Source organism: Acipenser ruthenus, chromosome 1, assembly GCF_902713425.1.
Source record: "Acipenser ruthenus chromosome 1, fAciRut3.2 maternal haplotype, whole genome shotgun sequence".
NCBI lineage: Eukaryota > Metazoa > Chordata > Actinopteri > Acipenseriformes > Acipenseridae > Acipenser > Acipenser ruthenus.
In genome coordinates this window covers 63,716,374-63,741,318 of record NC_081189.1, presented here as the reverse complement: position 1 = coordinate 63,741,318, position 24,945 = coordinate 63,716,374, and the positions used below count along the sequence as shown (strand labels likewise).

Genomic DNA, 24,945 nt, shown 5'->3' with positions numbered 1-24,945 from the left:
GGGCCGAATACTTTCGCAAGGCACTGTAGATACTGAAGAATTTTGGAGGGTCCACAACTCTATTTCTTGTCGATCCCCATTTAGTCGCTGCCTGTGTTGCTCAGTGGGATCCCACTGCCCCGCCACCGGTTCAAAAATGTAGGATTGTGGCACCTGTTCCCTAAAATTAATTGGGTCTTCGACTTCATCTTCGATGTTTTCAGCGGCAGTCGCCATGTGTGTTTACCTTTTCGTACGTAACTTCCGGTTTTATTCCGGCCAGCATGATTTTTGAGTGGGTGTGGCCATACACCACTCAAAATCCATCATACCTTTGAAATCTATACAGAAATGTATTGGTGTGTTTGACCTGCAAGATACACTTTAAGTATGTTTTGTTTTTAGAGGACATCCTATGAATGGTACATCCCCAAAGGAATTCTCAAAACTGGTTGGATGAACAAACACTTGAACCTGGTGCCTGCACTGGTGGTGGTCTTCTATGAGCTTGACTGGGATGAGGCGCAGTGGAAAGAGAAGCAATCTGAGTGTGCAACCAAAGTGGAAATAGTCAGGTACTGTATGTATGTTATCAGAAATAGCAATAATGTGTGAATAAGGTCTGTTAAATTTCATATTCCTCTGGATTTATTACGTTGATTTAGTGAAAGTTTGATGAAACCTTTCATCACAAAGTCATACTGCTTAGTCTTCTTACTCTAGTCATTAGAAGGGAGCCTGGGTAAAAATATAACAAACATATGGCAAGGGATTTTAAATCATTAAACTTTTTTTTTTTTCTAGGACAAGTTTACAGGGAAGAAACACAAAGGTAGCAGTGGTATTAATTCAGAAGAAAACACCTCTGCCCCCAGGTAAATTTGACCAAGGAGTGGCAAACCCATGTTTGCAAATTAGTTTAAATCATGCAATAAGGGCGATAACAGGGCGATAACACTTGTCTTTTGTATATTAAAGTTGTGTCAGATAGTCATTTTCATATAATTATTTATTTTATTTAAAATAGATTGCACATATTGGCTAAGCTCCATGAGATGCGTTTTTAGCTTTCAGCTGTTATTTAGACATTATTGTTCCTTATCTTCTATCCAGTTATTTGTGTCCTTTCTTTGGTGTCAATAGGTGAGGACCTGATTGCATCTGAAAGGGCTGCAGCTCTATGTAATGCCTGTGATCTCTCAGGAAAGTCTCTTTTTGTCCTTCCACACACTGATCATCTTGTGGGCTATATTATTAGGTGAGCTATTCTTAAGTGAGCCATTTCTTTTTTGATTATGTGTTTTGTGTGGGATTTTCCTCCCATTCCCCAAAGCATGTGGAAAATGAAGGATTACACGTAAAAGTACACTTTTCATTAAGTGTTCAGGTATGCGCACAAACACAGGTCGACTCCTACCTCTAGCACAAAACTGTGGGAGTGTGTGTGGGAGTGTTTTGTTTATAGACACAGAAATTAAGCAGACGTTTGTAAAACGTTTGTGTTTCCTGTTGTCTTTTACTGACTTGCTTTCTATTGTTTTTTTTTGCAGATTAGAGAACGCTTTCTACGAACATTCTCAGACCTATTACTATGCTGAAATAAGGAGGGTGAAATCACATAAAGAATTTCTGAATAAAACAACTCACCAGGTAAACGCTACACTACATGTTTGAATAGTTTCCTGAAATTGACCCTGTACGTTCAATTGTATTGAACTTTTATCTTCTTGACATTTCTTTTTTATGTTGTCAAACAGACTGCTTAAGAGTTACCAATTTAAACACTGATTAAGCTAGAAATAACTAACGTATTGCTAAAATTGTGAAGTGTCAACACTTAGAGAAACAGTACCATAAACAAGGATCACTTTGTGCCACGTTTAGCATTTCAAGTTCAAACAGTGTTTCAATGCAGCTCATTAACTTTGACATCATGAGGGTGTGATCTATACATGTTGGCTTCAGACATGCTAATTTAATTTGCTGCATAGTCAGCTCTACGTACATAGCTAAGGGTTTAACAATCTTAGTTAATTTTAACATGTCCTACCATGCATGCTGCACATTCAGAATAAGCCATGCTTTGCTTCAGCAGGCACTTGCATAAAGGCATCATATTGATGCATCTTTCCTGTAAATGGAGCAAAGCCCACAATGGACACAGGGAGCCTGGTTTATTGTAGATATGCAAAGAAAAGTTCTCATTGGGGTTCCCTTTGGCTAAAAGGTGTGTATATATATATATATATATATATATATATATATATAGCTGTAGACCTCCTAAATAGGCCCATACACGTATACATAGACTTAAAGAATAAGGACTGTTTTAAATACGAAGGCACAATAGAATATATTAAAAATAAGAACGATCCAATTAATCTTTTATACAACAATAACCATTTCTCAGTTATTGTATTTAAAGACAATGAAACCGGAAGAAAATCTGAATACTGTGGCATAATTAAGAAAGATAATCAAAATAAATCTAAAACAGTAAAAATAAACCAGGTTAAGGTAAATAATAAAATGCAAAATAGAGAGTTAAACATGAATAGGACAGAGAATTCAAAACAGAAAGATAGGAGACCCAAAGATAGACATGGTACCAAATACACAAAAGATAAGACAGAAGACATAGTATTCAATTTATCAAGTAAAACTTTAACCACACCCCAAAAAGCGGTACTGAGTAAAGGACTTAAATTTATACCGACTAAAAGATACATCGATAAAGATAAACTGGCCACTGAATTAAAGGAGTGGGAGAGACGCATGAGATTAGCAGAATATTTTTTCAATGAAAATATCTCGGATTCAGAGGGTAATTATGAACATGGGATTAAGGTTAATAGTACAAGCACATGGACTCCTCTGGATGGAAGAGATAAATGGTTAGATATGTATATTGAAGTAGTTAAACAAGAAATAATAGTAGGACTAAAGAAAAGATGTAAACTTAATTTAACCAATACTGAAGAACAAGCTATGACTGAGTTGTTAAATGATGATGATATAATGATAAGACCAGCAGATAAAGGCTCAGGAATAGTGATAATGAACACAGATGACTATATGAAATCTGTAGAATGTGAATTAAATAATACATATACATATGAAGAAGTTAAAAGCAATAAGATCAATAAATCGGTAAAAGAGGTTAAGGAAATTGCGGAGAGACTATACAATAAAGGCATTATATCAAAAGAATTAAAAAAATACATGCAGCCACATAATGCAAGAACAGGCCTAGCAAGAGGAAATCCTAAAATGCACAAAGAACATCACCCTATGCGAATGATAGTCAGTACAATTGATCCAACACACACAATAGCTGAAATAGCAGAAAAACAACTTAGGTCGCACGTTGAGAAATTACCAAGCTATGTTAAGGATACAACACAATTTTTAAAAAGACTTGAATCAATAAAACACAACCTTCCAGAGAATACAATTTTATTTTGCATGGATGTAAAATCCTTGTACCCAAGTGTCCCTCGTAAAGAAACTTTAGAAGCTTGTCAAAAAGCACTAGATAATAGACTAGATAAATCAATACCTACAGCAGAGGTACTGAACATGATCAACATAGTTTTAGAAAACAATTATTTTACATTTGTTGATAAGAATTACAAACAAAACGATGGCACCGCAATAGGATCTAAATTAGGAATGCATTTTGCCAGTACATACATGGGGAAATAGGAAGAACAATTACTTAGAAAATCAGAAAGAGAACCTTTAGAATACATTCGGTTTGTAGATGATATTTTTGGGGTTTGGACACATGGAGAAGAATCTCTTTTCCAGTTTCATAAAATGGCAAATGAAATACACAGTAATATTAAGGTGGACCTTCGATGGACAAGGAAAGAAATAGAATTTTTAGATACCATAGTAAAACTTGAAGAAGGTTCAATTGAGACTGACCTCTTCTGTAAACCTACTGACATGCACCAGTATTTACACATGTCCTCTGCACATCCGATACACACTAAAAGGGCAATCCCAAAGGGTCTAGGAATAAGAATACGAAGAATATGCTCAAAAGAAAGTGACTATGTAAAACAAAGAAATGTATTAAAAACAAATCTTAAAAAAAGAGGATACAAAGAAAGAATTATAGAGACGGAGTTAAGAAAAGTGGATAAACTAAAAAGAGATGATCTACTAGATTATAAAAATAGAGATAAAAAGGTCAAAAGAGTCCCATTAATAATGACTTACTCTAAACTTTTGCCCAATATTTCTAAGATAGTTTGGAAACACTTGCGGATTCTACATAATTCAGAAAAATTTAAAAAAGTATTTCTTAAGGCCCCAGTTGTAGCATTCAAAAGAGAAGCTAATTTAGGTGATATTTTAGTTCATAGTAAACATAAAAGAATAATTGACAAAATAGGTTCTACTAACATATGCACTAGTAGATGTAAAGTGTGTAAACACATAGACAAACGTAAAAATATAATTAAGCATAAGAACACCACATATCCACTAAAAACTAATACCTACTGTAAAAATAGCAATGTTGTTTATGGAATAGCCTGTGAAAAATGTGATGAAATCAAATATGTTGGAGAGACTGGAACTACTTTATATAAAAGAATTCAGAACCACCTTTCGTTAATTAGAAATAAAAAAATGAATGAACCAATAGTACAGCACTTCACCAGTCAGGGACATGACATAAATGATGTAAAGTTTGTAGTATTAGAACAGCTCAAATTAGACAATGCGACATATAGAAGAATAAAAGAAAGTAAATGGATAAATAGACTGAACACGATTATGCCAGCGGGACTCAACAGAAAAGAATGAACTAATTAACTTCAATAAATATATAACATTTAAATAAATAAACAAAATTCATTCAAAAGTTGTGCATGCTGATGCGATGTGGAGGCCAAATCTAGACTGATCCTCAGAGCCAGCATTGCATGATATAATAAAAATATAAGTTTATATAAAGTAGTGTTAATTAGAATTAATACAGATTCAAAGATAGAAGTAAAAATGATGTCATAATATATAGAACACCATTACATCATGTAAGAATAAATCATGAATTTGAATGTAAACAATAACAAGTAGTTGTCATGCCGTCAAAAACCTATAAATACCTCCAATGTTTGGATTCAAACACAGGCTCCCTTGAGAAAGATATGTACAACATATCGAAACGTTGGGCAGCTGGCTCTTTGAGCTAAAATATATATATATATATATATATATATATTTTTTTTTTTTAATCAAAACTATTGCATTGCAGCTTTTGTTTGTCAGACATCAGTTCAAGATTGGATTTTTCAGCGAACTGAAGCAGGATACACAAAATGCACTTAAGTAAGTACCTTCTTGATTAAACATTCATAATAATTTATAAGATAGAAGTTTCTAAATCTACATAGAGATATACAGATATATATATATATATATATATATATATATATATATATGTATAGCTTTTATAGGGATTCAGTATTATATGTACAGTACAGGGATGGCAATAAGACTCCTATTGCATAGCAGTTTCACCCATTCCAGGTTTTAGTACAAGCTTAATGAGCCACACTGTGTATGTAACAAGCTCATGTGTGTATTATGAAACACAAACCAGGAATGGATCAAACTGCTATTTCCATCCCTGCAGTATATGTTTGTTATGGTATTAAACATAATTCTTTTTTATATGTTTTTTGTCAGAAAAGAATAACCTGCATCCTGCCTCCGTAATTTTCTCTCTGTTGTATTTTAATAGATATTACAGAACTGCTTATAACCTAGTACATGAGCTGAGAGCCCATGAGACCAACATGCTGGAACTAAAGACAATGGCTGGGTTTATTAGCTACAAGGTGAGTGAAGCAAGATGAATTCCTTCAGTTGATGAAAGCTCCCTTGTTTTTAGTACTGTACAATACAGACCAGCCTAAGCATTTCCAACCTTTGTGAAAGTTTAAAAAAACTAAAAAAGGTGTGTAACTTGGAACACGCAATTTAGTCACATTGTAAAATATAATATTATCAGATGTATTTTACTTTAACAAAAACATTGCATTTTGGTGTAAATGCATAGGTATAATCTGGTCCATTGAGTTACAAAGAGTATAGCCACTTAAGTTGATTAACATGTTGTTTATCTAAAGTGACACTGGTAATTTCATGGGTTTATATAGCCAGTTTATTAAGGGTACCCTTCGGTACTTGGTTGTCTCCATTTAAAAAAAATTACAGATGAAATAGTGCAAGCATGAAACATTGAGGGATACATCTGAATGGCTATGCTGGTTGGAAATGCTTGGCAATTTAGGAATAAATGGTCCCAAGATAAATACATGTAAAATCTATACACTAATCATTATTAGAAGGTTGTTTATACCTGGTATATGTAATATGCTATAAGTGTGGTAAATCATATTTATTTTTTGTATCAGATATGCCGGCTCTGTTTCCAGCACAACACTCCCTTGGATGCCATTGCCCAGTTTCGGAAGCACATTGACCTGTGCAAGAAAAAGATAGGGAGTGCCGAGCTTGCCTTTGAACATGCTGCTTGGATGTCCAAACAGTAAGACAAGATGCACATCACTTGCAAAATGCCCATTGTAACTAACACGGCACAGATCATTTTTAAAGGGTCAGGCTGTAGGTCTTCAAAGGTTACTAACCACTGTAACGCTGTTCTATAATGGAATGTCCCAGACTGTGGTTCATACATGAAGTGATGAAATGGTACTAAATCTAAATTATGTACTGTTTGGTCAGTGGGAAAGTATTCAGGATCCCTTCAACAGGGTAAGGGGGTAGGTGCTCAAAAGAAACCCCTCACATTATTACTGAATTATAATACAATAAAACATGTTCTTGGATAGCTAGACTCAAGTTATAAACCAAAATATATAGAAAAAAAACTTGTTTGTACTTTCTGCAGGTTCCAGTCATTTGGTGATTTGTTTGATGAAGCTATAAAACTGGGTCTAACGGCTATCCAGACTCAAAACCCCGGCTTTTACTATCAACAGGCTGCTTATTATGCACAGGAATGGAAGCAGCAGGCTAACCAGCTCTGCTACCACGATGTAAGTCAGAGATTATATAGCTACGAGTGCTTGTGGCAGTAAAGGTGGCTGTTATGTTATCTCACCAGACTTGAATGGGGAAGGATAGTTTCAGCACTGATAAAGTAATAAGTAAACAAAAACAGACGTATGTTCTGAGGTGCTATTTTTGCAAGCTATGTGTTTTTTGGTTTTTTTTTTTAAACAATATTTATTATATAACAGCTGAAATTCTATGCAGTACTATTTGGATCATCTTATTTTTTTCTCTTCTTGAGTAAAGTGTGTTGCATTGCTTAATCACAAGCAGCACCGAATGAATCATTCACCATACTGATGCTAACATGTCAGTTTCTTTGAAAGTGCAGTAAATTGGTTAAACCCAGAGGACTGCAGTTTAACAACGCTTCAACTAAATCTATATCATTATACTTGCAGTCAGATGGTTTTGATTCTCTAGCAGTACAGTTAGCAAAGGTATAGTCAAGCTAGTTCATAGTGATTGGTATAGGCTTCTTTATTTATGATTTTTTTTGTTTGTTTGTAGCCGTTCATCAGCTACCCCAGTCCTGACCCTCTAGAGACCTCCACTGGATCACTCGATTTCTATGGACAAAGACCATGGAGACAGGGACACCAAAGTAGGTAGAAGTCTATGGATAGTAAGAACCCAGAATAATTGTGATTCATGGAAATGTTGAGCCAATTACATTATTGACAGGGTTAAATGTGTTCTTCTGCAAGACAAAGAGGTGTAATGTTTATGAAACAAATTCCTAGTAGTCCAGTATTTTTCCTTTTTTTTTGTGTGCCACTAGATATTAGCATAGGCAAAGAAACAAATAACAAAAAAATGCTCTCGAGGCATGTAACTAGCATTTTTCTCCCCATTACCTGATCAAATAAGTCAATTCCATAGTTTGTCATCTAATCCAGAGCTGGGAATTTGAATCAAGGGCACTAATCATCAGTTCAATATGTACAATATCTGCACAATAAATTGTAATCATTGCCCATTACTTACATCCCTGCCTGCAGTTTAGTGGTGATTTGTTTTAATGTTATAAGTAGCTGTAAACCAATACATATTTTATCTGAGACTTCACCTTGTGAGCCACATTGGTTCTATGTCAATAAATAACATAATAAAGCAAGAATATTGTAACGTTCATAAATTCATTCTAGAACTATTGGGCATATTGTGATGGCAGGAACCTTGGTGGTAGACGTGACTACACGAGCAAGATAAATAAGTCTCTTACTATTTTTTTATTTTTTTTTATCAGGAATCTTACAAACTTTCATTTAATAAACAATATAAAATTATTATTTGACATATTTACATGTACTATAATAAAGATAAGAATAGTGATGCTTATAAAGATTGAACTGAGGCAAGACGATGGACACAGATTGGGCTTACAATTGTTTTATGGATTTTAAATTAAACTTTGCAGGTATTGATCCCCCAGACCCTGAGAAGGAAAAAGGAGGTATCCTTGCTCTCCAGTGTAAAGAACGAGATGTTCTCCACTCTGTAAGTATTGCTAATTCATCTGCCCCCCCCCCCCAAACGCTTAAGTAATATTCCAGGTCTTCAAACACTCAAGTTTTTTGCTTCTCACTTTTGTTACATTTACACTGAATTAAAAAAAAAAACAGGCACTTGCATAAAGGCATCAAATGTTTGGGAAGTGGTGATATTCAAGTAACATGAATAATAACCCCTCATCATTTCATAGCATTTTTTGTTTTTACTTAATTGTCAGTTAAATATATTATTCATTTCTGATGTTCTTTCAGGAACTCATAATTGCTCTCCTAAGTAATGCTGTAGCTCAGTTCAAGAAGTACAAGTGTCCAAGAATGAAGAGTCACTTGAGTAAGTATCTTCCTATGTAAAAGGTAATAAATGTGGATCATCTTTTACATTTTTTTAAAGTTTTTTTGTTTTGTTTTGTTTTTTCAGTGGTACAGATGGGTGAAGAATACTATCATGCAAAAGACTATACTAAGGCATTGAAGTAAGTTGAATCATTTGGGTTTCGTCAATAGTTACAGTAAGGACACAAAACGTGTTAAAATGGGATAAGTCTAGAATTGGTAGCTTAAACATTTAAACCTTTTCTGTAAGTGGTGGTTTACCATCTAAACATTTTGAATAAAAAACTTGCTATTTATGTTTCTTTTCAATAATGCATTAAAATCCATGCTTGTCTGTCTTTCTTTCAAGATTGCTAGATTATGTGATGTGTGACTACCGTACAGAACGGTGGTGGACTCTGTTGACTTCAATCCTGACCACAGCTCTGAAGTGTTCCTACCTGATGGGACAGGTGAAGGACTATATCACCTACTCTTTGGAGCTCATCGGCAGGGGTATCCTTTGTTTGGGACTGCAGAAAATAAGGCCTGTTATGGTTGTGTGTGTTGTGTTTTTTTTGTTTTTTTTTAAGCAGTAGTGTTAACAAATCCTTTTTTTTTTTTTTTTTTTTTTTTTTTTAATCCACTTTGTAAAAATGACGATTTTAATTAAGCCAATCATCATACAAATGCATATTTCATACAGAGCCTGTAAACTATACCAGTTTCTAAATTGGAGCCACTGGAATAACTTCCAGTTATTCCAGTTCCAGTTCCAATCATGTTCTTCCATGCCTTTGTGGATCAGAAGAAGAGTGTTGTGAAATTTAACTGTCTATTATTGTTTGGTTTCCTTTATATAAAACCCAGCTTCCACCCTTCAAGAGGACCAGAAATCTCGAATTGAAAAGAATTTTATAAAAGTGCTGATGGTAGGTTGAAAAAAAAAAAAAAAACATATTTTCAATGTAATATTTAAAACAATCCACTATTAGACACTTAGTTTAGAAATCTACTGTAATTTACATAAAGGTAAACACCCTGTTTTAAATAGAATGCATCAGTTACAACTGCAGTCTTGTTTATTTAAATGTTAGGCAGAGACTGGGTTAAGCTTATATACAAGTTGTTGTTGTTTATTTTTGTCATCTAGCAATTTTTATGTTTTATATTACCCACTAATTGTATTAACTTGACTGTTTACAGAGGTATAATAGTAGTCAAGGTTAAGTGGAAACCTGGTCTTAAAGCTTCACAAGATTTCTACACTCCCAATTTCTCCTCTCTGCTCGGTATAAAGCTGCTTATAATACACATTACCATAACCGTAGTTAGCACTCCTTCCTTTATTTCTCTGCAGAACGAGTGTCCTGAACCGGAACCGGACTGTGATTCGTCCGCTGTGATGGCAGCACAGAACCTCTGGGCAGATCGTGTTTCTCTAGCAGGAAGCAATGACTTCACCATTGAAGTGCAGGATTACGTACCTTTTGGTGAGCAGGGCTGTGTTTTTAACCCTGAAATGCCTGGGGCAATTTACATAGTTACAAAGTATTTCTCATTTTACAAAAACATTTCAGGGCATTTTTAAAGTAATTTGAGAACAGAACATGTTTACAGATGTATCTTTCATTCTTTGCTACATTGATTTTGGATTATGTACTTGTGACCGGGTAGCGTCGACCAGAAAGCTGCAGTTCAAGCGCTCACGCTGCACAGCACCTTCACCATCACTATTCTACCTGTGATCACCCTTTTTATACACCTGTAGTCTAATTAATCATTTATTCAGTTTTCAGCTCCAGCCCATTCCCACATGTTTTTGTGGGGAGGAATTTAACCCCTTCCCTGCCACCCAATATTCCCCACACACCTGTGCACCGGCAGGGCTTTCACACTGCCACAGTGCTAAAATGTTAATGTAAGCTGTGCATTCTGTTAAACATACTTGGAACTATTACAGGGTACAGTACTCTTTAGATAAACTTTTTTTTTTTAATTACTAAGTATGCATGGAGATGTGTTCACTTTATTTTTATTTTTTTTTAAAGATTCTTGGAGTAGCTTCCCAAAGATGTGGTATGCTCAACATACCTTTCTCAGTGGGAGTGTGTTTTTTTAACTTTAAGACTGCCATGTGATTTCTTACTTTGAACAGAATCAATCTCTTGTGTTCATTTCCTATTATTTGTTTATTTACAGTGCAATGCAAAGCCAAGTTTTTGTCTCCAAGTTTCCACGTTGACATACCTGTTCAGCTGCATGTTTACCTAAAGACAGACTGCCCTCACCCTATCAGATTCTCAAAGCTCTCTGTGAGCTTTAATAACCAGGTAACTCAAAATATCCAAGTTGTCGGAGTTCATCTGTCATTGTTTGCCGCACATGAATTATAAATTCCTAGCTGTGAATGATGTTACTGCACATGCATATTGAATTGGCAATGAATAAATAAGTTAATCACTTAATGAAAAGCAGTATTTATTTAAGACAAATATTAGGTTTCAACATTAGGTTTTAACACTGGCACATATTTCCATTCTCAAGTTTTGCAGGTAATCTGAATATTTTTCTTTGAGATTGAAATATAAGCAGAATTGATAATAAATGAAATAGTAAAGTAAAACTTTAAAAATGTAAACAATCCTGCAAATTAATTTTTGTTTTAAACCTCAAGGTCTTTTTTCTGTAAGCAAAAAACAATCAAGAACTAAAACTGTAAGTTAATTGATTCTAGGGCAACCAAGTTGCTTGTTCTCATTTTTATAAAATCAAGACCAATTTTTCACTTAATTCAGTAGTTTTTTAAAATGTATTTATTAAATGAAATAAACCCAGTTCTAATCTCCGATTTATGTTTTGCCCTCAGGAGTACAACCAGTACTGTGTGGTTGAGGAACCCTGTCAGTCAACTGATTTCCTAGAGCCTTCTGCACAAGGGAACATGTGCCTGGTCCCCAGGAAAACAAGAAAATACACTTTTAAATTTGTTGCAAGGACTGAAGATGTGGGGAAAAAAATTGAGGTAAATACCATTATAGGTGACCAAATAAAAGATAATGGATGGTTGTGGCAAAGTGGCTGATTGTGTACAGGTGCAGGAGTGATGCAGTACGCCGTGAACAAACAGAGAATTGTAATCCAGTGGGAAACGGGTTTTTAATGATTATAATCCTGGTCTGGTGACCAAACAGTAACTCCAGGCAATACACAACAATGTGTACTGCACTAGAATAAATCAACGGGCTACAGTCCCAAATAATAAATACACGTATCTTTCCCACAATGTACAAAACACGGTCACCAGTCCTGGGTGCGTGCTGTAGTGCTCGTGGTGGGTGATACAGTTTATTTCGTGACAGTGGTGAAGTGCTGTTCCGGCTTTGTGCTGGCCCAAGGTGACAGCTCCGGATATCTGTTAGCCGTCTAGTGATTTACAAAACAAAAGACAATTACTAACAGCGACAAACAAAAACATTCACAAATACTTTTTCCTTTAGGGTTTCTCCCAGTCCTTCCAGTTTCTCTTTTTTTAAACCAAGCGAAGAAGTAGATTGCGATTCTCCGTCCCCTTTTATGCTATCACACATGACCCCTTGGTAAACGAGTGCAGCTGTCTCTACTATCTGCAGCTGCTAAGTTGTTTCCCTTCCGGGTCAAACAGAGTGTCGCCTTATTCTAGACTGACCGACTTCCCAGCCCGGGGAAAGAACTGTCAGGCCAGCCCGTCCAAAGAACTCTACTTTCGCTGCTTAGCGCCCTCACAGGTCGGGAGGGAGATTTACAACCAAAACTCATTGTATTTGTGTCACAATGTTAAACATCTGTAATCTGTCAAATATATCTATAATGACCCCCCACCCAACAAGAATGTATTTTTTTTATTTGTGAATGGCTGCCATGAAAAAGAGGTTAGTTTCCTTATAATACAAAGTAGGGCAGAACCCCAGAACACTAGTACTTCTTACAGGGAAGGATTTGGTGGGAAAAAAGGGAGACTGTGGTTAGCTTCAATAACACTGTACGCAATCTCTGTCCGTCAGATCACTGCAGTTGACCTGATGCTGGGCAGTGAAAACGGAAGGTTTGTGTTTATAAACTGGCGTGGAGCAGGTGGAGATGCAGCTTCTACCCAGGAGGCTTTGCAGGCGACTCGCTCCTTCAAGCGCAGACCCCGGCTCCCTGAGAACGAGGTGGCCTGGGATGCAGTCTCAATCCAGGCAAACACCATGTGAGTGCTTTAGCTCACCAATTTACTTTTAGTATGATAAAGTGCTTTTATTATGTAAAGTATTGCTCCTTTGCATTTGTAATACATACCAATAAATGAGAAGGCAGGCAACCACGTGTTTTCAACCACCTGGGCAAGGGAGTAGTCTCAATAATACTGCTGCATACCTTCCAAGAGTTTAGAAAAGGATACATATAATATATAAATGATTGCTATTGTTAGTGTGATGAGGATACATTGTACAATTGTATGGGTTAGAATTATTTTCTGCCAATTGCAGCACTTGGTTACAAGCTACTATAGAGGAAGTTCATTATACACTGACTACTGTTAATTTTAGCATCTCATGTAATTTACCAGTTTGTGACTATTTGACTTGTTCTACCTGTTAGGGTAATTTCCCGAGTTCCAAGGATTTCTGTGCAGCTTCATCATGAATCTCCGGCACTGACTAATGAAATGTACTGCATGGTGGTCAGCATTCAGTCCCAGGAGGACACTGTTGCCAAAGATGTCAAGCTTACAGCTGGCCTTAAACCAGGTCCGTGAATTCTGCTTAAACAGATAACCTGATTTTTTTTTTTTTAAAAACAATTTTATTGATACTAAATGCAATGTAACCCTTATTCATTCAGGTCAAGATGCTAACCTGACACAGACGACCTATGTCACTTTAAATGGCTCTGAAATGTGTGATGACTCCCATCCTGCTTTGCTGCCTGATATTTCTATTGGAGAGCTGCAGCCAGGACAGAAGGTAAAATAACAGTTTAAAAATTTGATTGAAAATAGTCTGAATCAATCAGTTCAAATGTAATGTTTCTAACTTTATTCACCTGCAGGTTGAAAAATCATTGTACATCCGCTGTGAAACAACAGGAACAAGAATATTCTTGGTCCACGTTTCCTATGCAGTGGAAACGACTGTAGAAGATAAAGAAATTGTCTGCAAGTGTCATAAGGTATATTAATGATTTTGTATTTGTGATGAGTCTCGTTCATTTTTAGTTTTGCTCAGTACTAGCATTGTATATTTTAACCTTGAGAAATTCTGATTTGGTTTTATAATCACAATAAAACAAAAAATAAAGTGAACTAAACCAACAAGTCCATTAATTTTCAAAGGAGATATAGAACCTTGAAAATAAAATCCCCCCAATTGTTGTTTTGTGACATTAAGGTAAAACATATCCTTTAGTCACAATTACCTTTTGCCTTTTTTATTTCTCATTTTCTCCTTGGAAGGAAAATACTTTAATTGAAGTGTAAATTAAATAATTGCCAGTAGTTGTCATTCATGAACTTATTTGTCTATGGAATAGTAAACAGTAGTAAAGGTAATCATAATGTTTTGTGTTTTTAGGATGAAACTGTTAACATAGAAACCGTTGTCCCATTTGATGTAGCTGTGAAGTTTGTTTCCTCAAAGGTGAGTGCATTGAATAGATCATTTGACTAAGTTGTATTGTTATTTAGAACCTTTTCCTTTTGAAAAAACATTTTCCCTTGATTTATATGAATTCACTTTTTGCAAGTAGTTTAGCACACTGTTTTAAGTAATACACTAAAAAAGCATTGGGATAGTATTGCAAGAGTATATCCAGTACTTGTTGAAGGAGAGTGATGTATTAGTTAACAGAGGTGGAAACACACTGATAAAGGAAAGTTCTCTGCAGTTTGAACATCTAGATCGAGTGTATGTAGACATCCCCTTCCTCCTAATGACTGACATCCTGAGTGCTTCTCCATGGCCTCTCAACTTGGTCTCCAGTGAGCTTCAACTGGCGCCTTCCATGGCAGCAGTGGATCAGCTGGAATCTCAAGTGGAACAAGGTGCAGTTTAACAAACATGTCTTTGTTACAGATGACCTTAATGATTATACTTTTGTGGAGGTTATGCATGTTATAATTAGAGGTATGTTTTGCTTGAACAATCTGCTCACTGATGATTTGAGATGCAAGTATGTTTGTGTTAACAACAAGCCTTGTTTCTCTTGTCTCTGCAGTTGTTCTGCAGACAGGAGAGGGTGCCAGTGAGTGTTTTTGCTTGACTTGCCCACCAGTGGCCAGTGGTGCAAATGGAGTAGCATTAGGTTGCTATGTTATCTCCTGGAAAAGGTATGTGCAATAGAATAAACTTAATCTAAAAGCCCACTAAAAAAAAGTTAAAAAATTAAACGTAATATTACTGTGGCCTCATACTAATAGTTATTAAGAAAAAAAAAAAACTCTTGCTTGCTGCCAAAATGTTTTTATTTAGTCACCTTTCTCTTGTCATTGTCATTGTCATTGTGAGTGACTCTGGGTTTGGATACTCCAATATTAAGTTATTCAAATGTTTCTCTATATCTATCTTTACCTGGGTTTGAGCCTGCCTGGAGAATTTTGACTGCCTAAAACTAACTTTCTCATTCCATTCAAACCATATGCCAGTGTGACATTTCAACTGAGCTCACAGACAGGAAAGGAAACGTATAAATCAATATTGGCTCAACAGAGCCACTCAAAATGATTGCATACAATATAATAAGGCAAGTGAAAGGCGAGAAACTTACTGACTATGAAGTCTCTTAAAACTCGTGTAAAAGGTTCATATGTTTTCTTTAGTTTTGAACAACATGTTACTTGTAGATAGATATTATTGGAAATGGTGTTTTAACTTATTAATAAATCACTAATAATTCAGACTGTCCATTAAATTCACTTATTGTTCTTGTCCAAACACATTTTTGCACTGTAGAAAACTGAAAATGGAATGGTTGCATGCCACTAATACCTTAAGGGCAGGATTTTCAAAAGTTCGTAAATGATAGCTCCAGTGTTAATCAAGAAATCAGTATGCAGCATTGATTTTGGCATTTTCAAGCGGTCGTTATGAAAATATTTTAGTGTTTTCTATACATGTGGTTAAGAATGAGATTTATGCACTTATTTAACCATTTCTGACCTTACGGAACGTTTGTTGTAGTGCTAAAATTATATACAGTTATTTGCACCCAGTGTAATGTTACTACCAAGAAATTATCAATGCAGCTGTATCCTATTTGAATTCTGCATACGTACATTATATGACAGCTGACATCTACTGTAGACTTTTTTTGAATTATACAACTGAAATCTTGGTATATAACATGGCATATTAGATATTACAATAAAGTTTCCTTAGGTGACTGTGGATTTGCAATGTGTCCTTGCCTTTTAATACCAGTGTCTTATCCACACAAGAACGAAGAACAGGCGTCAAGGACACAGAGCGATGCACTAGGAATGTGATTGAGATCATTGACATGGATTTTGCCTAAACGTATTTCGTAATGTTGTCAGACTCCCCCCACACTATGTACAATGTACACTTTCACCTTCACTCGTTTGTATGCATATAAAATGTTCTTATACTACTGTAAGTGTTCGGTGGCTCTTTCTAATCATGTTGAGTTTATTTATCGCGGAGGCGAGCAAAGAGTACCAGATAAAATGCACGATTAGAGAAATTCAGCAAACAATTAATTATAAACAAATTGTGTATTGGGTTAGGGAGTTCTATAAGAATTTTAAAAGCTTAATAAATATATAATGAAGTGTTATATGCATGCTATACATGTATAATAACTAACAACTACAAACACCAATGGCACTTGAAAAGTATGTATTAATAGCCTACAATCGTACATACTAAAATACATACAAAAGTAGATCTCATAAGCAAATAAATATACATAGATGGCTTATGGTATCTTTTTCTTTTTAACCAAATAAAGATTGCAAAATGCACATTAAAAGAGTTGTATATAGTAAGCTGTGGCAAAATATCCCCCTGAATGAGGGTAAATTACTAATGGGGTTTAAATTATTATTTTTAATCCATGCCGTCTGATTTTTACCCACACGCCAGATAATCGTAAATCAGCATTTTATATGTGATGTGTTCTAAATAAATATACATTCTGCATGACAAAATGCACAATTTTGAATTAACTTTGCAAATTATACACAACATAGATATTCTCATTATTTTTTATTTCCATGTGGCTGCTGCTCGCTGGTGGGAGAGTCGTCTCCCTGTACGCTAGTAGTTTCCATAACAGCGAATTATGCTTCCATTCATTTTTCTTGATCTCGTTAACATGCATTTTGATTAGTAAGTTATCTAGTCATTGAGACAGGAAGTGATGTATGTGTCCTGCGACAATTAAGCTTTTAAACAAAAAATGTGTTCATTAACAACCTCATTGACTCAATTTCAAAGCATTAACGGATTAATTTAATTAACACATTTCGTTTTGAAAATCACTTGCTACTAAATCTCTTGTTACTATACCACGAGTTCGATACAATAACGCTGTTTTTTGAAAATCCTGCCCTAAATGTCTAAAGTCTAGTTGCTTTTCAAAAATTCAAAACCTGCACTAAAATCCAACCCCCATTTTGGTATGGTGGGAAAGAATCGTCAGTTTAAGATATATCAGTAATTATCTGTATAATTAATGCAAAATACTGGACTGCATTCTACATCAGACCAGATACATGTGGCATTTAATACATATTTTAATGCAGTACAACCATAATGTATGTTACTTTAATATTTTGTTTTTTTATTTCCCAGAAAATCTGCTAGAGAAAATGTACCTGTTGTAAGCACTGTGATCACTCTACCACATGTCATCGTAGAGACTATTCCACTATATGTTCATGCAGGTAAGTTTACAAATCATGTAACTTACTGAGATACATTTAGGCTTTATTGGATACATTTATATTATTGCCTATTGAAAATATTAGTTTTACTAAACTAATAATGTATGCACATTTGTGTTACTAAGTTAAAGAATAGTTGATTTTATTGTTGACACTCAAACAAAAAAAAGTTGCTGTATTTACGTTGTTTAAGTATTAACATAAACTCCTGTTTGTAATTCAAGATCTACCATCTTTTGGCCGAGTCAGAGAGTCATTACCTGTCAAATACCACATCCAGAACCGGACAGGGTTAGTGCAAGATGTGGAGATGTCTGTGGAGCCTAGTGATGCCTTCATGTTCTCTGGTCTCAAGCAGGTAGAGTTCATTTTATTTTGTACAGGTATGTTTTACATGCTAAGCTCGGACAACATTACATCACTTGTTGAGTTTATTTGGTAATAAGGAAATATCTTCGAATGGCTGTGAAGTATCTGAGTTATCTTTATTATTATTTATTTCTTAGCAGACGCCCTTATCCAGAGCGACTTACAATTGTTACAAGATATCACATTATTTCACATTATACACATTATACATTATTTCACATTATATAGATATCACATTATTTTTTACATACAATTACCCATTCATACAGCTGGGTTTTTACTGGAGCAATCTAGGTAAAGAATCTTGCTCAAGGGTACAGCAGCAGTGTCCCCAGCTGGGATTGAACCTGGGATTGAACCCATGAGACCTAACCCCTACTCCACAGTAACAAAAATAGAAATTGTTAAAGTGCATCAAACATCAACAACAAAGCTCAACACTTGAATTGATATATGCCAAATTGAAAATTGTCAAATTTACAAAACTGAAGAATCAAAATGTAAATCAAAATCTTAAATAAACTGATTACAGTTCAAATTTCCAATTTCCAGTTGAGCATTCTATTGAAGTGAAATACTGACATTCTCAATTTGCCACTTTTTGCAAACTGTCAATCACAGGACCCTGCCCACAATGATCAGGGAACTCAGGGCTCAACTCCAGCAGTCTGCCAACCCATGCAAGCAATCAGGGGCCTTGGATTGCATGTTTCATGCAAGGCATGAATTCTCTCCTTTTTTAAAAGTTATATTAACAATAATATAATCTGTATATTCTACATTAGTTAGCTTTTAATTGTGTTATTATTTGATAACAATTTTAGATAGCATCAGTAACCTTGTTGTAGTTTAGAATTTTGCTACCATTTTTATTGACCTTTAACTAGCATTTAATTTATTAGTAAACATTAACATCAATTTAAGTACTGTTGTTTAAAAAGATAATTGTTTTCTTTTAAATCTTAATCTGAGACGGACCAAATTCAGCCAAACTGCAGGATCTGCGTGAGGTTCGGGATGGAGAGCTGCAGTGTTGTTCAGCCATAATTCATAAATACCGAAGATAATCTATTATAGAATATATTTGTTGTACCATATTTACTTTAATACTGGCAACATTTTAAATCGTTAGAACAAAGGAGCTTTGTTGTTTATTAAAACCATAATGTATCAGTACCCCAAATAAAATGGAAGTATCTATCCCTTTCTGAGTTTTAACCACATAAAAATGTATTTCAAAAACTAGCAGAACACAACTGAATTGAAACCAATACTGAAATAATCTGTTCTACAACAAAGTGAAGTCCTTTACTACAACAAATTTGCTGATGCTATCACACAGCTTGTATATTCGCACACGTTACCTGTGTAACACGTGTCATAACATGCAATCCAATCAGGTCTGCATGGGTTGTCATGTTGAGTTGAGCCATGCGTTCCTAATCATTGTTGGTGGGGGCAAGCCCTGTGATTGGAAGTATAGCACTGGAATAGAATGAGCGAGTGACAAACTGAAAGTACATCACTTGAATAAGAATAAACAGAAATAGGAAAATTATGAGTTGGAAATTCAAAGTTTAATCAATTTATTTCAGGTTTTACTTTCCATTTTGATTACTGAGCTTCAATTAGTGTTGAGCACTATTTATTTATTTATTTATTTATTTATTTAAATTTAGTCATTGCCAATTCATTTTTATTATTTTCTCCCCAATTTGAAATGGCCAATTATTTTTAATCTCAGCTCAACACTACCACCCCTGCGCTGACTCGGGAGGGCGAAGGCAAACACACGCTGTCCTCCGAAGCGTGTGCCGTCAGCCGACCGCTTTTTTTCACACTGCAGACTCACCATGCAGCCACCCAAGAGCTACAGCGTCGGAGGACAACGCAGCTCTTGGGCAGCGCCCAGCCAGACTACAGGGGGTCGTTGGTGCGTGGTGAGCCGAGGACACCCTGGCCGACCTAATCCTCCCTCCCCCCGGGCGGCGCTCGGCCAATTGAGTGCCGCCCCCTGGAAGCTCCCGTCCTCGGTCGGCAAAGGAATAGCCTGGACTCGAACTCGCGACGTCCAGACTATAGGGCACATCCTGCACTCCACGTGGAGTGGCTTTACTGGATGCGCCATTCGGGAGCCCCTAGCATTTTCCATTTAGCAATAATTAATTCTTATATTGAACTTTTATCTTTTTGACACTTGTTAATTCTGTTGAGTGTTGAGCTTTGTCGGTTTGATGCACTGACTTTCACAGTTTCATTTTTTTTTTTTTTTTTACTTTTGCCTCTCATCCTACATTCACTAGAGGCAGGGGGGGAAGGTTAATGGTTATACTCATTAATCTGCACTCTATATTGATGCCTTGGTGATGCTTAAAACTAAGTTAAAAAAATTCACTGTGATGTAATGACAGAAACTCAAAAGGATTTTGTCTGCGACTAAGCAGTGTGTATTGCATTAATGTCTATGGTGACCCACTCTGACTGTGTTTCCCATTTGTTCCAGGTTCGATTGCGGATCCTGCCCGGCACCAAGCAGGAAATGTTGTACAACTTCTATCCTCTCATGGCTGGATACCAGAACCTTCCATCACTCACCATTAACCTGCTGCGCTTCCCAGGATTCACTAGCCAGCTTTTGCGCCGCTTCCTGCCCTCACGCATCTTTGTTAAGGTATGGTTCATAGAAGGAAACCTGCAGTTGCAAATATAATAACCATCTCCGTTTTATCTGAAAACAGTTCCACACATTGTAATTTCTACAATGTGAGTAATTAGTTTGTTCACTAAAGGGCAGTCCACATTTTTTTTTTCCCTCTCAAATAAACTTTAATTACAGTATAGAAATTAAGATGGAGCATTTAAAATTAACCAACCTTCAACGACAACAATTTGTATAGTGACGAATTTAGTACGGACACCTATATATATACAGTGCCTTGCGAAAGTATTTGGCCCCCTTGAACTTTGCGACCTTTTGCCACATTTCATGCTTCAAACATAAAGATATGAAACTGTAATATTTTGTGAAGAATCAACAACAAGTGGGACACAATCATGAAGTGGAACGAAATTTATTGGATATTTCAAACTTTTTTAACAAATAAAAAACTGAAAAATTGGGCGTGCAAAATTATTCAGCCCCCTTAAGTTAATACTTTGTAGCGCCACCTTTTGCTGCGATTACAGCTGTAAGTCGCTTGGGGTATGTCTCTATCAGTTTTGCACATCGAGAGACTGAAATTTTTGCCCATTCCTCCTTGCAAAACAGCTCGAGCTCAGTGAGGTTGGATGGAGAGCATTTGTGAACAGCAGTTTTCAGTTCTTTCCACAGATTCTCGATTGGATTCAGGTCTGGACTTTGACTTGGCCATTCTAACACCTGGATATGTTTATTTGTGAACCATTCCATTGTAGATTTTGCTTTATGTTTTGGATCATTGTCTTGTTGGAAGACAAATCTCCGTCCCAGTCTCAGGTCTTTTGCAGACTCCATCAGGTTTTCTTCCAGAATGGTCCTGTATTTGGCTCCATCCATCTTCCCATCAATTTTAACCATCTTCCCTGTCCCTGCTGAAGAAAAGCAGGCCCAAACCATGATGCTGCCACCACCATGTTTGACAGTGGGGATGGTGTGTTCAGGGTGATGAGCTGTGTTGCTTTTACGCCAAACATAACGTTTTGCATTGTTGCCAAAAAGTTCGATTTTGGTTTCATCTGACCAGAGCACCTTCTTCCACATGTTTGGTGTGTCTCCCAGGTGGCTTGTGGCAAACTGTAAACAACACTTTTTATGGATATCTTTAAGAAATGGCTTTCTTCTTGCCACTCTTCCATAAAGGCCAGATTTGTGCAGTATACGACTGATTGTTGTCCTATGGACAGAGTCTCCCACCTCAGCTGTAGATCTCTGCAGTTCATCCAGAGTGATCATGGGCCTCTTGGCTGCATCTCTGATCAGTCTTCTCCTTGTATGAGCTGAAAGTTTAGAGGGACGGCCAGGTCTTGGTAGATTTGCAGTGGTCTGATACTCCTTCCATTTCAATATTATCGCTTGCACAGTGCTCCTTGGGATGTTTAAAGCTTGGGAAATCTTTTTGTATCCAAATCCGGCTTTAAACTTCTCCACAACAGTATCTCGGACCTGCCTGGTGTGTTCCTTGTTCTTCATGATGCTCTCTGCGCTTTAAATGGACCTCTGAGACTATCACAGTGCAGGTGCATTTATACGGAGACTTGATTACACACAGGTGAATTCTATTTATCATCATTAGTCATTTAGGTCAACATTGGATCATTCAGAGATCCTCACTGAACTTCTGGAGAGAGTTTGCTGCACTGAAAGTAAAGGGGCTGAATAATTTTGCACGCCCAATTTTTCAGTTTTTTATTTGTTAAAAAAGTTTGAAATATCCAATAAATTTCGTTCCACTTCATGATTGTGTCCCACTTGTTGTTGATTCTTCACAAAAAATTACAGTTTCATATCTTTATGTTTGAAGCCTGAAATGTGGCAAAAGGTCACAAAGTTCAAGGGGGCCGAATACTTTCGCAAGGCACTGTATATTGTTGTTTTTATTTTGAATTGCTGTACCAGGATTTATCAGTTTCTGCTCCAGACACCTTATCAGGCTTGTTTAAGCTTTCCGTGATATATTTTAGCACTTTTTTTATTTTTATTTTATATAAACAGTTCACCTTTTGCTGCTATTACTTTTTTGATGCAAGCTGTTCATCTTCTGAAAGTTTGAGCACATCATAGATTATGTTGTATATTAGTGTGACCTCTTTTTGCACAAGATCAGGAGACGCACAGTGTTGCGTGAAGTTTTAAAGGTTGTTGCATTCATGATAGGGGCGGCACGGTGGCGTAGTGGTTAGCACTGCTGCCTCACAGCGCCAGGGTCCTGGGTTCGAATCCAGCCTAGGGTACTGTCTGTGTGGAGTTTGCGTGTTCTCCCCGTGTTCGTGTGGGTTTTCTCCGGGTACTCCAGTTTCCTCCCACAGTCCAAAGACATGCTGTCCAGGCTGATTGGTCACTTTAAATTTCCCTCTGTGTGAGTGTGTGTGTGTGTGTGGTGCCCTGCGATGGACTGGCGTCCCGCCAGGCAGTAATCTATTTCAACCACACAAGCATATTGTGCCACAACTTGGCTAACCTTAAAAATGTTTATTTAACTAAGCTGAATAGTAAGGTTGGAAATGTACTGTATTTCAGAACTTTTCAAATAATCAAACAAGTTTTAATGAGATTTATGTGGACCAAACAAGTTCTTCTGGATTGAACCATCTGGCAGTTGTCTTTCAGAATGGGATTGAAGTAATCCGTAGAAATTACATTGCTAACATTTCGAAACGAATGCCTGCAAGTGGTATGTAGGGCAGCAGTTGTTTGTTTTAAACAAAGTTGTGTCAAAACATTCCCAGTATTGAATGGATTTTGTTTGGTGTTCTTTCTGTTTCTCTCAAGTTCAAACAACTATTACTTTTTAAGGAGACAAAAAGCAATTGTACTGTAGATTGAATTTAAAGTTGATCATGTTCATGTTTTGGCATACTTAGATATTTAAGAGCTAAACTGTATCTCGGTATAAACAGATTCTTGTATTCATTGTTCCTTTTTTTTTTATTAAGCCACAGGGACGGCAAGTTGATGATGCATCCATTGCTGCTGCTTAAACACTAAAGAAGAAAACATTTGTTGCATATTGTCAAATTAACCATAAATTGTTCCGTATCAGTATGGTGGAAATTCAGATGTGAACAAACAATTTACCGTCGGTTTCTGGCTAACTTTAGTTAATTAAGATTTTCATTGATCCAGAGTGTGCTGGTTTGAGATTTTCAAGAACAAGCAGCATATTTTTGTAACACATCTTTTGCTGAGTAACTAGATTATATTTACTACCCAGTCTTTGATCATGCATGTTAAATACTTTTGGGAGTCATTTTTACAAAGGGTTTAATGTTAATCCTGTATAATAAAATCGTGTTGTATGTGTTTACGAAATATGGCATAATTCATGTACTTTGCCATTAAAATTCAATTTAATAAGTTGGTGTTTGTGTTTATTTTACAATGGATATTGAAATGTATTGCTAGAATTTCACTTGGCATCCTATGGATTTTTATAAGTGACTGGGTAATGGAATCCACCCCCTCTTAATTTACAGCATTTGGATTGACCTATTTATTGAGCTTTTTCTTGTCTCATGCCATTTTTAAACTGTAAAAATCATGTAAAACTAATGAAGACATTCTATTGTTCGAAATCTTATCTTAAAGTTCACAAAGTTGGCTTTTTTATTTTAATTTTTTAATTTATTTATTTTTTTCACAATGAGTTTCTTTATTTGCTTTTTGTTATAAAAATTGTGCTTTTAAATCAGAAATGCACCAAACTTGGCACATTTGTAGACCTGAACATTTGTGAATTTGTAGACATCCCAGAGAAAGTTTTCCAGACTATGAAATGTACTTCCTGTACAGCAGGTAATATGCCCCACCTTAAGGGCTCTACACACCAGACATAGTAGTGGTTTTAGGCACACGCATCCCATGCAATTGCGTGCGGCCCAAGGCAGCAAGGAGGCCTCTGTTGAGGCTTAGTTACTATTAGAAAATGTATTGTAACACCCTAGGCAATGGCATTGTTGCAGGACTCTTTCGTTTTTTAAATGTAATTTCAAAATGTATTTTCTAAAATTAAAGATTGACTGGTAGGTCTGTCCGGCCTGGGCTTTTTACATCTA

The 24,945-nt window shown here is 36.1% G+C and overlaps 1 protein-coding gene across 1 annotated transcript in view; it reads left to right on the top strand.

Moving 5' to 3' along the window:
- LOC117421260 (trafficking protein particle complex subunit 11-like) overlaps positions 1 to 24,247 on the top strand; it is a 30,068-nt gene extending 5,821 nt beyond the window's left edge. The window contains exons 3-30 of the mRNA XM_034035419.3: positions 385 to 554; positions 784 to 854; positions 1,123 to 1,237; positions 1,530 to 1,629; positions 5,249 to 5,322; positions 5,738 to 5,834; positions 6,414 to 6,547; positions 6,911 to 7,058; positions 7,585 to 7,678; positions 8,495 to 8,574; positions 8,841 to 8,919; positions 9,007 to 9,061; positions 9,271 to 9,416; positions 9,771 to 9,832; positions 10,261 to 10,393; positions 11,103 to 11,233; positions 11,770 to 11,925; positions 12,944 to 13,131; positions 13,524 to 13,672; positions 13,767 to 13,888; positions 13,974 to 14,093; positions 14,495 to 14,560; positions 14,808 to 14,964; positions 15,138 to 15,249; positions 17,735 to 17,826; positions 18,051 to 18,184; positions 20,699 to 20,866; positions 23,827 to 24,247. Coding sequence (XP_033891310.3) covers positions 385 to 554; positions 784 to 854; positions 1,123 to 1,237; positions 1,530 to 1,629; positions 5,249 to 5,322; positions 5,738 to 5,834; positions 6,414 to 6,547; positions 6,911 to 7,058; positions 7,585 to 7,678; positions 8,495 to 8,574; positions 8,841 to 8,919; positions 9,007 to 9,061; positions 9,271 to 9,416; positions 9,771 to 9,832; positions 10,261 to 10,393; positions 11,103 to 11,233; positions 11,770 to 11,925; positions 12,944 to 13,131; positions 13,524 to 13,672; positions 13,767 to 13,888; positions 13,974 to 14,093; positions 14,495 to 14,560; positions 14,808 to 14,964; positions 15,138 to 15,249; positions 17,735 to 17,826; positions 18,051 to 18,184; positions 20,699 to 20,866; positions 23,827 to 23,871 — 3,198 coding nt within the window. The 3' untranslated portion in view covers positions 23,872 to 24,247. The remainder of the gene's footprint in view (positions 1 to 384; positions 555 to 783; positions 855 to 1,122; positions 1,238 to 1,529; positions 1,630 to 5,248; positions 5,323 to 5,737; positions 5,835 to 6,413; positions 6,548 to 6,910; positions 7,059 to 7,584; positions 7,679 to 8,494; positions 8,575 to 8,840; positions 8,920 to 9,006; positions 9,062 to 9,270; positions 9,417 to 9,770; positions 9,833 to 10,260; positions 10,394 to 11,102; positions 11,234 to 11,769; positions 11,926 to 12,943; positions 13,132 to 13,523; positions 13,673 to 13,766; positions 13,889 to 13,973; positions 14,094 to 14,494; positions 14,561 to 14,807; positions 14,965 to 15,137; positions 15,250 to 17,734; positions 17,827 to 18,050; positions 18,185 to 20,698; positions 20,867 to 23,826) is intronic.
- The last annotated feature ends 698 nt before the right edge of the window (positions 24,248 to 24,945 follow it).